At 46.8% G+C, this 13482-nt stretch overlaps 1 protein-coding gene across 2 annotated transcripts in view; it reads right to left on the minus strand.

Moving 5' to 3' along the window:
* CHPT1 (choline phosphotransferase 1) overlaps positions 1-7981 on the minus strand; it is a 22360-nt gene extending 14379 nt beyond the window's left edge. Inside the window, exon 1 of one of the 2 annotated variants that reach the window (XR_005125732.2) lies at positions 7556-7828. Coding sequence is in view for 1 of the 2 variants with exons in the window: in XM_037513779.2 (XP_037369676.1) it covers positions 7556-7828 (273 nt within the window). In the remaining variant the exon portion in view is untranslated. Of the gene's footprint in view, positions 1-7555 lie in introns of both variants that reach the window. The other variant, XM_037513779.2, reaches the window with a different exon arrangement.
* Between the last annotated feature and the right edge of the window lie 5501 nt (positions 7982-13482).

Genomic DNA, 13482 nt, shown 5'->3' on the forward strand with positions numbered 1-13482 from the left:
AAGCACAAACATCCAGGTGTCCAAATGCCCTGGGTGGTGAAAGCAACCGACACGACCTTCTGCAAGAAGAGTCACTTCTGGACACAACGAGAGGACAGAGAGAAACCTGCAGCGCAGACTTGGAGTTCCCAAGACTCAGGACCACAGATCCTCGGTGATGGAGTAACTGGATGCTACCAGTCGCCGCCACTGGTGGCATATGGCATCAACCGGCTAGAGGTTACAGAACTGAGGTTTCAGACAGGAGCTTCCAGAAGCTTGTAAGTAGTGAAGACGTGCCATGGACTAACGTGCAGAGAAAACGGAGGCATCCGGGCCTCCCGAGGCAGCTCTCCTTCCTGCGTGCCCAGCGCACCATAAACTTAAGTCTGTGTGGTGGGAAAAAGCAACCTTAATCCAAGTCACCTGGAATGGCCGTGCCCACCCAGAGCTCCAGGCCAGAACATATGGAAATTGTTCTTGTTAAAAGTAACTCCAGGGGAGAGAGAACACTCCTCCAGGGCAGTCCTGCACCTGCAGGCGCGCGTCTGTCACGTGCAGGTGTCGGGGGCGCACACGGGAGGCACGTTTGAAAAGGAAGCGCCCAGGAAAGGAAAGCAACCGACCAGCACACCCCTGCCCTGCGGACAGCCTTCCCTCACACCCAGACGTGAAACACGGCTTTGCTGGGCCGCACTCCAGGGCCTTCCCGACGCGAGAACACTGGACCGGTTCATCCCGAGGCCCCTCATCTCCTCTCAAGGGTGTGGGAGCTCCTTGAAAAACCCGCTCTCCCCAGCACAGGAGCCGAGGAGCCAGATGGTTCAGCCACTGCTCTCAGTTTTCCCGGCAGGCCCTAAGTTACCCGGCAGCCCAGCAGGTAGAATGTTCTCCCGGGTGAAGCCTGCACACCCCGGCTTCACAGGGGGTGGGTGAGCGGCTCTGGACTCTGCTTCACCCCATTTGTGCGCTACTGTTCCCTGGCTGAGTGAACGGGACGAGGAGCTCAACTCAGGGCTTTCGTCCCTTTCTGAAAAATGGGAATAATCACTTCCTGTGGGGCAACCAGGTGCAGGGGTTGGGGGGGGGGGCTTGCCAGTGAATCTCTGCCCTTGCTCTGGGCTCTCTGGCCGTTCTCTCTCGCATCACAACCTCTCTTGGCCTCACCTCTTCTGCAGTCAACGCCGCTCGTCCTCCCTCTGCCGCCACGGCTCTTACCCCAGCGTCTAGGCCCAGGTGTGCATGCTTACGCAGGCGTGCACGCCCACGCTCAGGTGTGCACAATCAGGCAAGCGTGCCCATGCTCACAGGCGCCTTCTGCATCAACACAGTCAAGGCTGCAGGTGACAGCCTGAGGCCAGCTGCATAGAAGCCTGGTTAATTCATTTACCCTGCATGGCTCTTTCTGACTGAGAATTCAGTGAGTTACTCCAAGTAAAGTGATTAGAACTGGGTCTGGCATACGGAAGGCTGCTCAGTAAAATTTTTAGGTGAATCATAGATAATCTTTTCATGCGGATGTTTATGTCTGTATTTTAATACATTATGGGAAAGAAAAATCAACTATTTTGAAAAATAGCTCCAGAGCTATTACATCTAAGATTTGAGAGATAGTAAGTTTCCAAATGCCTCTAAGGCTTTAGGCCCATACTCTCCCACTGCTCTCAGGCACTTGTGTGCCTGGGACTTGGTGAAGATGTTGTTGACCTTGAGCCTAGGGCTGATGGGGCATTTCCTTATTTACAGAGGAAAGGCTCCCACTGGAGGCCTGAGAGGCTCAGAGGCGGCTGTTGCTCAGGAAGGATAAGATCACTCTAGATTGCAATCAGGAAGGGCCCCAAGGGATCACTGCTTTCAGCTGGGACCTGTGGCCTCAGCTCTGGTTGGGGGCCAGTGTCTGAGAAGAGCACACCCATTTCAGGAAATGAGGCAGGTTACCAGCTGGGGGAGGGGAGCAGGGACCCACCAAAGCAGCTCAGCCTGCACTGCGGGCCAGAGGGGCCTTCTCAAGGCATTAGAAATCTGTGTCGCCAAAGGTAGCCTTCTTTCTTTTTAAATTTTGTTTCAAGAGGCCCTTTTTTTTTCTTTTTAAATCTCCTTCAGTTCTTGAGTTCTTGTTGAAAAGACCAGCCTGGCACCATGCTAAGGGGAAGAGGAAGGTAGAGAGAGGCATGAAGAGACTCTCTGGGGCCTGATCTATCCTCAACATCAGTTGCACTGGGGCCTTACACATGCTCTGCAGGTCACACAACACGTGGTGGACACCCACGCCAGGGCATACGCCAGGAGTGGGGTTTTAAGCTTCTTATTTACCAGTGTCATGTGTAATACACATTTCAGCCAGAACTGTAAAGGGGAAACAGCTTATGCAAGTATAAGAAGAGTCTTTGGAATCAAAAAGACAAATCCCAAAGCCAAGTTCTAGCCACATTTCTTTCTGTGGAGGCTCCCCTGGCAGGGCTGGGGGGAGGCAAGGAAGCATCTAGGCCACAGAATTTAAGGAGACTCTTACCTGCAGGGCTGGGCACATGCCTCCTTAAATCTCAGGCCTGCCTGTTTGCCTCAATCTAGTCCTTGTCCTGCTTTTAGGAACTTTCACCTCCTGATGTTTGGAGTTTATATTTTTTGTTTCAGTAAAAGAGTCCACTCCCTGACATGCAGCCTGACTTAATTCATAATGCTTGAAAGTGATTGAGCTGGTTTTTAAAAACAGGCAAAGGGAGGAGAGAGGTGATTAAAAAAAGAGAGAGGAAATAGATTTACAGGAAATCAAAACTATAAAAAAAGTCTGAGACTACAGATTGTTGCCTTTTCTTATTAGTCCTCCTATAATCAAACAAAGGCAACACTAATCTAATTACTTAGATGGGGAATAAACCATTATTAATTAACCATTATTAAGATGGGGCATAAACCATTCCTTTTTGACTTAAGGACTTCTTGATTTCTTAAGATATACTTGATTTTTGGTCAACTTTATCAGCAGTAACAAAAGAAATGCAGCGTTCAATGCCTTCTGAGCCTGCTATAAACGTGCTCTTAACAGACGCTGAGATGGATGTCGAGATTGGTAGAGAATGCTGCTAAGCTGAGCTTGAAGAACTAGATTCAAATTGCTGACTTGTCTCATCTTCAAATGAAGAAATTGCACTAAATAAACTCTAAGGTCCTTTCACACCATGAGAATCTGTGATTCTGTTTTAGGATTAGGCAGCCAAGGAATGGGGGTCAGGACGACAGAGTAGCATTCAGACAGCACTGCTCCAAGATGGGGAGGGGACTCAGTTCCTGCTTTCTCCATCCATCCTAATTCTTGCTTATTCTTAAAATAATCACCCAGGCTGAACAGCTGTTAGGTATTTAATCCAAGACCCAGCTGAAACTGAATAAGGGCAGAAAACATCATCTTTCAGGATGACATTTTGCTATTTCATCCACACAGTCAATAATTTAGCAACTGCTTTACGCAAGTCATCGTGCTATGGAGAATGTACACATGGGCAATCACTGTCTGAACTTAAAATCTGGCAGGCTATGCTGCTCAGTAGGGAAACAGAACCAAAATAAAATGGAGAAGTTGCACGGAAACCCGCTAAGTCCTACTGTGGAAGCAAGGTTTCTGGCTTGAAATTGGGTCTCTATTTAAAGCTATCTACCTTAGAAAAGGTAATGCCTGACACTTCCCACCTCCAGAAAGTAAAGATAGTGATAGTGTTAGGGGGAAAAGGCTGTCCTAAAGCTAATTCCATACAGGCTTTGTGGACTCCACCCCCACCCCAGGCCAAAGCCAAAGACACTGGGAACTCCACCTCCCATCACCACCAAAGGGAAGGTGGCTGGGACCTGAGGGTGGGGGTAAGCAGCCAGGTTGGTATAAAGCCAGACACGTGGGCTTTGGGGGGGGACCCCATTTTGGCTCTCCGCCAGCTCGCAGCCTCCGGCCAGCTCTGAGAGTGCCTTTGGGTTTCCAGGTCGGGGGATCGGGTAGGACGCATTAAAGACTATTTCCCTATTTTCTCCCTGAGTTGTACATTTTCCTTATTTCCTTTTCCCTTGTAAATAATCCTTTTATGAACCTTTTGTGTGTGCCTGTAGTGGAGTATTAATAAATCCCTTGTAAGCGCGCGGGTGAGGACCCACAGCCAGGCAACCCGTTCAATATCGGGGCTGTCCTCTAACAATAGTACCTTAGTCAGAAAGTTGTTGAGAAGATTAAATGAGACAACAGACAAAAACATCTAATAATGAGTGGGACACAGTCAATAATCAGTAAATGTTAGTTATCATTATGTGGCTGAAGGAAAGAAAAGGAGGGATGAGAGAAATCCTTGCTCTAGTAAGTAGTTCCATTTGGCTGGACTGGAAAATTCCTTAACAGAGAGGGTGATAGGAAAAGCAGTTCAGGGCACCGTTGTAGAAGCTTCACATAAATCATTTTACTTTTTTCTATTAATGTTCCTTCATCCCTGTGCACAGCCCAGAAATGAACACAGTAGTTTAAAAAAAAAAGTCCAATATATTATTAATCTAGCCATGAGTCAGCATTGTATCCTACATGGGTTGATAAGCCCAAGCAGCTAAAGCCAAAAACCTCACATACTTCTCTTGGCCCTTTCTGGAAACAATCTGTCAAGTCTGAAAAAGCAAATCCTGAAGTCGAAGAGTCAGAAAACAAGTTCCATGCCAGGTTTAAGTCACTTAACCCTCTGGCCCTGAATTTTCTTTCAATAAAAATAGATACTACTATATTTTCAGAATGGACAGATAGAGGAAATACTAAAATGGTGGGAAAACCATTCCAGGGAAGGGAAAAAACTTGCTAACTTCCTCTATAACAAATGCTCAAATGCAACGAAAGGCTGATTGCATTTTTACATACTTGGTAAGAACAATACACAAGCCACAGAGAGCGGCAGAAACTTCAGGTTCGAAGGTGGTGATTGTGTTAAAAAGAATATGGTTTTGGAGTCACACTGACTGGGCTCCGAATCCTGGCTGGTTCTGTCATTTGCTAGCTCTGTGACCGGAAAGCAAAACAGTCCCAAGTTGTTATGCTTCTTTCATACTGACTCTGGGATTTTATCAAACAGGCAATGTGAACCCTGTAATGGTGTTTCCCGGCACTGCGTCAACACACACACACACACACACACACACACACACACACACGCTAATTATGCCGTTTCGTCTCCAAGATCTTTACATTTCAGAAACTCTTTACACTTTCATCTTATTATTTTAATTTTTATTCTCACCTTTTGGGGTTATACTGATTTTTTCACTTTTTTTCATGTGTCTCAGATCCCAACCCTCTCCTCTTCTTGTTTTAAATGAGGCTGAGCCTAAACGCTACTTAATAATTTCATCTTTTCCACCTGGCCCATTTGACGCCCCTAAACAGAACCTCTTCTACTTGTTTATATGCCCTGCTCTTTGTAAGTGCTCGACTTCTTAAACTAATAATAACATTGAAGAGCTCACACATAAACTGGCAAATGTCAGAAACACCCAAATGCTGTTGGCCAAATCTAGGTCCAACAAATATTAAATTACATGTTTTCAGGACATCTTAAATAGCAGCAATAATTTTAATGCATTGAGTAATATTTTTAATGTGGTGAGCAAATTCTCATTCTCTCCATCTATCTGCAGGTGATATAGATCCCTCAGTCCTCACTGCATCCTTGTGAGACTGGCTTGGCGGTTATCATTTTCTGTTTTACACGCGGGCAAAGAGCCAAGAGGTCTCTCTCTCTACTATGTGGCACAGCCTGCCCCTCTAAAGAGTGCTCTTTTCATACCACACACACGAGGAAATTCTGCAAACAGCCTGCAAAAACACAAACTTAAGCACGTTTTCCTGACAATCCAGAAGCGAGTAACAATGGGAATGTCTGCGTAGAAATCATATAGAACAAACACATCCATCTCCTGGCAAGATATATTTAAAATCAGGTCCCATTCAATATTTTCTAAATGCATATTTACACTGCGTTCAACCTTCTCCACTCCGCAAGTTCTCTACAAGACCTATTCCCAAAAATGATTTTGAAGGGGATTTCACTACTCAGAGGACACAGAAAAGGAAGCAGTGACATAGCATGTCAATATTATTCAATATTTTATATTATTATAATTCTTATTATAATGCAGAATTCTTATTATAATGCAGAATTATTATAATTGTAATATTATTATTATATTATTCAATATTTCAATATTATTCAATATTTTCTAAATGCATATTTACACTGCGTTCAACCTCCTCCACCCCGCAAGTTCTCTACAAGACCTAGTCCCAAAAATGATTTTGAAGGGATTTCACTACTCAGAGGACACAGAAAAGGAAGCAGTGACATAGCATGTCAATATTATTCAATATTTTATATTATTATAATTATTATAATGCAGAATTATTATTATAATGCAGAATTATTATAATTGTAATATTATATTATTCAATATTTCAATATTATTCAATATTTTCTAAATGCATATTTACACTGCGTTCAACCTCCTCCACCCCGCAAGTCCTCTACAAGACCTAGTCCCAAAAATGATTTTGAAGGGATTTCACTACTCAGAGGACACAGAAAAGGAAGCAGTGACATAGCATGTCAATATTATTCAATATTTTATATTATTATAATTATTATAATGCAGAATTATTATTATAATGCAGAATTATTATAATTGTAATATTATATTATTCAATATTTCAATATTATTCAATATTTTCTAAATGCATATTTACACTGCGTTCAACCTCCTCCACCCCGCAAGTCCTCTACAAGATCTATTCCCAAAAATGATTTTGGAGGGATTTCACTACTCAGAGGACACAGAAAAGGAAGCAGTGACACAGTCTGTCCATGTGGCATGTCTCCTGTGTGCTCTGCCCCTGTCCCCTCCACACCCACCGCAACAAGAGGCGACGCTTCTACTTAGCAGACGCCCCGAGTCCTAGCTACTCCTGAGTTAAGAATCCTGTTATTTGAAGATCCAATACTCACTGCTAGTGATAACTCGGGCTTTCACGACCCCGGCACGATCACCTCGACAGCAGCCTAGTTTGTTTTTCAGGAAAGCTCAACAAAGCCAAGAGGAGGAACTCTCACAAGTGCCTTTATCTCGGATCAGCTCGACCAGTAACGGGAGACCCACTAAGCGCCCCCTTTGAGAAACAGACCATGGTACCCCAAAAGTGACTACAGGGCACCGCCCGGCCACCAGCCTTCCCGCCCAGCAGGCGGGAGCTGGGGGTGTCAGCCCCGGGGTGCAAAGGAGCGGCTCACCCCGCGGCCGCCGGAGGGGCGAGGGGCCGGCGGCCGGGCGGGGGCCGGCCTGGGGCCCGCCGCGGCCGAGGCGCCCCGGGGACGCGGACGGGGACCGGCCGTGACCTTGACCGCCGCGGGGGGGGCCGGGGGGCGGCGCCGGGCGGCCGCGGGGCCCGGGGCGCGGCGTGACCGCCCGGCGGCGTCTCGGGGCGCCCGCCCGCCCCCGGGGTCTCGGGCGGCCGGGGCGCCGCCGGCGAGCGCGCCCCGGCTCCGCGGCTGGGGCCCCCCGGCGGCCCTACCTCCTCGGTGGCCGTGGGGCAGTAGGCGACGAGCACGAGCGTGGAGAGCAGGTTGGCGGCGAGGCCCAGCAGCGTGATGGAGTTGGGGGCCACCCAGAGCGGCACCCAGCGCAGCAGCCAGTTCCAGTAGCGCTGCAGCGGCGGCTCGAGCAGCGACGCGCCCGCCGCGCAGTAGCGATGCGCCTCCAGCCGCCGCAGCTGCGCCGCGCCCAGCGGCTCCCCCAGCGCGCGCAGCCAGCGCGGCGCGGGCCCGGCCCCCGCGTCCGCCGCCATGGCCGCCGCGCCCGGCCGGGAGACGCGGCCCGCCGGGCCGGGGGAGGGGAGGGGAGGGGAGGGGAGGGGGCGGGCGGGGCTCGCGGCCGGGGGGGCGCCGGGGACTCGCCGCTCGCCCGCGCCGCCGCCGGGGGGGTCTGGCCCGGCCGCCCGCTCCCCGCTCGCCGCGCCGCGGGGGGGCGGGGCCGGGGCGGGGGGGCGGGGCGCGGGTCGGGGGTCAGGGGAGGGGCGGGCCCGGCCACTGTCTTGTCTAACAGGCGCGCGGGCGCTCGGCCCCCGCAGGGGCGCGCACCTGCCCGGCCCGGCCTCGCCCCCGGGGCGGAAACGCTCCCGCGGCAGGTGTCGCCGGCCCGGCAGGGGCGGACAACTCGTTGCTCTAACAGTGACTGACAACTAGTTGCTCTAACAGTGACTGACAACTAGTTGCTCTAACGGGGCTGACAACTAGTTTCTGTTACGGGGCTGACAACTAGTTGCTCTAACAGGGCTGACAACTAGTTGTTCTAACAGGGCTGACAACTAGTTGCTCTAACGGGGCTGACAACTAGTTTCTCTAACAGTGGCTGACAACTAGTTGTTCTAACAGGGCTGACAACTAGTTGCTCTAACAGGGCTGACAACTAGTTGCTCTAACGGGGCTGACAACTAGTTGCTCTAACAGGACTGACAACTAGTTTCGGTAACAGGGCTGACAACTAGTTTCGGTAACAGGGCTGACAACTAGTTGCTCTAACGGGGCTGACAACTAGTTTCTCTAACAGTGGCTGACAACTAGTTGTTCTAACAGGGCTGACAACTAGTTGCTCTAACAGGGCTGACAACTAGTTGCTCTCACAGAGGCTGACACTAGTTGCTCTAACCCGGTGTGTAGCTCCGTGTCCCGTACATGTGCTCTGGCCTTGAGCAAACGCCAGCAGGACAGCTGCCCGCAGAACCTGGTGTGTGTAGGTGTGTGGGTGTGTGATTGTGCACGTCCTGGGTCACTGACGTGATGGTCTCATTTGTCCAAAGCCCAAGTCCTGACTGAGCACAATTCTGCCCTCCTGAGGAGAGGCGTCCTGGCCTGTGTTAACTCCAGAGAAACCTCATTGCAGGTTCAGACTCAAATAAGACAGTCTTGGAAACCCTGTCTCACAAGGTTGAGATGGTCGAAATGGTTGAAACTCAAATGGTTGAAACCCAAATGCCCATTTTTCAGAGCATCTGACACCCCACACACAGTGTGTTCCCACACATGCCCTCCCTCCTCTGGAACTGGGGGACCTGCCACAGAGGGCGCAGTCCCCTTACCTCACAATGCACCATTCAGACAAGGGACGGCCTGTCATAAGCATGTCATTGTGCACAACTGGAGATAAGCCTGCCACTTGCTCTTTCCTGCAGTGCGGGAATACGAGCTTTGTGTAATATTCAAAGACCCAGAACAAGCTCAAAAACTGCTTTCGAGATCGCTGTCCCTCAGCACAGGCAGTTTGTCACCATTCCGGAGCTGGGCCAGCAAACTGCCACCAGCCCTTCTCCTGCTTTCATACAGTCCACGAGCTAAGTATGGTTTTTATGTTTTTAATGATGGGGGGGAGACTTTTTATGATGTGAAATTCATATTTCAGCAACATGAATAGACATATTTGTGCCTTAATTATTGTTTATGGCTGTTTCCATGCTCCCAGGTTTGCATTCTGTGGTTTCAGCACAGACCACGTGGCCTACAAAAACTAGAATATTTACTGTCCGGCCCCTTCCCAAAAAAAAGAAAAACACTTGGCAACACTGCCTTCAAGCAAGTTGAGGGTATCCACAGACCAAACCATTCATCGAGTAGACATCTCCTAATCTTCAGTGTGAAAAGTAAAACTGAAAAATGCAGGAAAGAAATCCACGTAACAAGGAGACAAGCTATTGATTATGTTGGGTTTATGTGTGGTAAATAAACTTGGATATATCTACTTTTTTACTTATCCATGCCATGAATAATCCAAAGAAAAATTCTTTTCCAGATCAATAAATTTATCTATTACAGATAAATGCTAAGGCACATCGAAAGGCATCAGAAGGAGAATGAAGAGAAAAGCCATAAATTGGGGAAAGGTTTTTTTCCCTCAAAATCTGCATTTGATGCTAACTGGATTATGTAAAGAACTCCTCAAAATAATGAGAAGCAGAAAAACAATCGAGCTGGCTTATGTTGGGATACTTATAGCAAAACCCTGAAAACATGGTGATGTAAACTGAAATGGAAGAGTGTTAACCCCTCCCATGAAAGCAGTCTCGGATTAGCCCAGGACTAGTGTACGATGTTTCCAGGGTCATCGGACCCTCTTCATCTTTCTGCACCACATCCTCTCTCTGGCGTGGACCTGCTATCTCTTGGGTCTCAAATCCTGCTTTCACTTCTACTTCAGCTTTGCAATCAGTCACGGGCAAGTTATTGAACTTCATTGTGCTCCAATTTTCTCATCTACAAAGGGTAATGAAGGTACCTACTTCACAGTATTTTTGTGAAAATGAAACAAAATAATGCCTGATGCTTAGAATAGTGCCTGACATAGGACAGACTCATAACTACTGTGTTCGTTCAGTCCTGGATGGCCTACTCAGACATTTGGTGAAAGAAAGATAAAATGTCTATCTTATTTATGGAGCTGTAGCTTTGTAGCCTAAATAATATAATTACCAATATTTTTGATACCATCTGTGTACCATTCTAGAATCCTATCTCCCTCTCTGTGAGGAGGAACCATTCTTGAGAATTGTATTCATCAAAAAATGGTTTCCTTTTCTTCCCAGCTTTGCCATACACACACACACACACAGATTCTTAAATGCAAACTTGCATGTTTTTGAACTTCATACAAATGCAATAACATTGTGTGCTTTTATCCTATGATCTGCTTTTTTTTTTCACACAGCGTTATGCTTTTGTAATTCATCTATATTAAAAAGTGGAGCGAGTCTATTCATTTTGCACTACTATATTAAACTTGCTATATAATAACATTAAAGTACCTGAAAATAGCAGTTGATTTATCCATTCAGTATTGGACATTAGGTTATTTACAACTTCTGATGATTGTACAAAGGTGCTGTGAATGTTCTGATACTTGTCTCCTAGGCCACATGCGCAGTCGAGGCTCCCACATATGTCCGATTATTTAGCTGAATTGAATTCATTTCCCAAAGGAGAAAGGACATCACGGCTTTCTACTGGTTCTTCTTGTGTAACTTTCACTCACATTTCAGGTTTTTTTCCTCAACATCTGGAGCAGCTTCCCACAAAATACTCCATAGTCTCATAGAACCAGACGAGATACAGTTGTATGTGAAATAACCACTTCCAATAGCCACTGACTTTCATTGATTTCAATTTGGAAAAAGGCATGGGGTGCAGCTGGCTAGACTTGGGGTGGTAGAGCTGTATAAGGGCTTAGAGCTTTAAGCCCTAGTACTGAGGTCGGAGTATTTACAAAGACTAGTAGAGTCCTCTGGTGTAAACACTTGCCTTCTTCATATACTTCCTTTGACTTAATTTATGTTTTTATACTTTTGTCCTTCGAGACTCTAAAGTCCAAATTGTATGGGACTATGGTGCTTAACAAAATACAGGAGCAGACCGGCAGTGTTCAATAACAGGTTGATGAAAACCTTTGCTCTCCTCTCTAGAAATGCTTGATTTCCTGGACAAGATCAGAAAACAATATTTCAAAATAGAATTCCTGAGATGTTGTAATTGTGCTTTTTATCTGAAATTGTGAAAGCAACTTAAAGGAACTGATTTTCCTCAGACCCAGTTCTTAGCACCCTGTCTTGTCTCTCTCCTTTAACCACTTTTTATTAGCCGCTTCTGAGTTCATATCCTACTGCTTTAAAGTGTTTTCCATTACATGATTTAAGGAGCACTAGAAGGAATCCGCTTTCCTCAAAAACTCCTTCAGCATCTGGGGTGTTCCAATCCCACAAAGAGTTGTTCTTGTCTACGGTTAGGGCTTCAAGGAGTAACAGGTGAGATCACATTTCCATGTTAGAGTAGGTTATCAAGAAAACCTCAGCATTCAAAAAAGATAAACACATGCAATTTGCAGCAACATGGATGGTGCTGGAAGGGATCATGCTCAGAGAAATAAGCCAGAAAGAAAAAGAAAAATACCGGATGGTCTCACTCATAGCAGGAATCTAGAAAACTTAAATAAGGGACCTGGAAAATGAATAACTATAAGAAAGTGAAAATCAAAATCAACAAAAAACTATGAACCAGAGACACTTTTTGGGGGGTGGGGGGCGGGAGGGGAGGGATTGGGGTCAGAATGGGGGGGTTGCAATTGTATGGGGAATATAAAAATAAAATTTATTGAAAAAAAAGAATTAAACAATCCATAAGAATTAAAAAAAAAAAAGAAAACCTTAGGAGGGGTACTTTCATCAGAACATTTCACTTGGGAAGCTCAGAGAGAATGCCCCAAATAAATATTCATGCAAAGAACTACAGAGAAAGAGGGTGGGGCTGCCCTCTTTCTGGAGGCATCCTGCTAAAAATGCAGGGTTTCAGTTAGTAGCTCTGGAGAGAGAGGAGCTGAGAATCTGAATCTTAACAAGCTCCCAGGTGATGCTAGTCTGCCGAACGGGGACTGACGCCTAGAGTCTAGAAGGTGTGGTGGAGGCCTTACTCTGTGCAAGCCCTTTGAATCCTAAGGAGAAAGGGGATGAGGCAGAGAAAAGAGGGAAGAAGTCAGAGGGCAATTAAAGAGTGAGAGAGTCCACCTTGATTCACTTAATACTGATTTAAGGTGGTTCTTTCCAGGGCAAAGGAGGGCAGGATGGACGGGTGGATGGATAGATGGATGCATGGGTGGGTAGATGGGTGTACAGATAAATAGATGGCTAGATGGATGGATATTTAAGTTTTTATTATCTACATATCTTTAAAATACATAGGTATATAGCTTTCATAATAATATCTTCAGTGTAAGTGAGATCTACTTGGTGTTTGGTGAGGGTGTTGCTTTTTGGTGAGGATTTTCTAAGATTATGCTGTGCCGCCCAGACTTGGATACCTTTAGCTCCCTGACAATATTTCTGGAACAGTATCCATCAGAAGATCTGGAAAGAAAAATTTGCTTTCTATGAAAATAAAATTAGGCATCATGGATACATAATAATGCATGTGTAGCTTTAATGAATAAACACAAGAGGGGTTGGGGCACTGGCTTCAGGCTCTGTGCCCGGCCACAATCTGTTCAAGGCTGCCCTCTCTTCTGCAAAGAGGGATGCAGCTGTGGTAGAATGGGTCAATGACCCAATGGCTGATCATGCCTGTGCAGCATATGTGCTTTTGCTTTTTATTGTTGATTTGCTGCTGCTGCTTCCTCCTTTCTTGAGTTCCTTGCCTGGTAAGGTTATTCTGGCTTCATTTCCTTCTGACTGTTCTTAACTGCCCTTCCCTCTGCACAAACAACATACTTGTCTGCTTTTCCTCCCTCCTGCTTGATGTTTCTCCTTGCTCTTGGCCTTCACCGAGCCCTACTCTCTCCCCATCTGTCCACCACTCTTGCTTAACTTCTTCAGGGAGTGGAGCCACTGAAGGCAGACTTTTGAGTCATGATTGCCACTAGCAGGACTCCACAATCACAGCAAGACCCAGCGAGCCACTAATCTCACCA

The sequence above is a fragment of the Talpa occidentalis genome, unplaced genomic scaffold (genome assembly GCF_014898055.3).
Source record: "Talpa occidentalis isolate TD23 unplaced genomic scaffold, MPIMG_talOcc4v2.1 talOcc4.16, whole genome shotgun sequence".
Classification (NCBI taxonomy): Eukaryota; Metazoa; Chordata; class Mammalia; order Eulipotyphla; family Talpidae; genus Talpa; species Talpa occidentalis.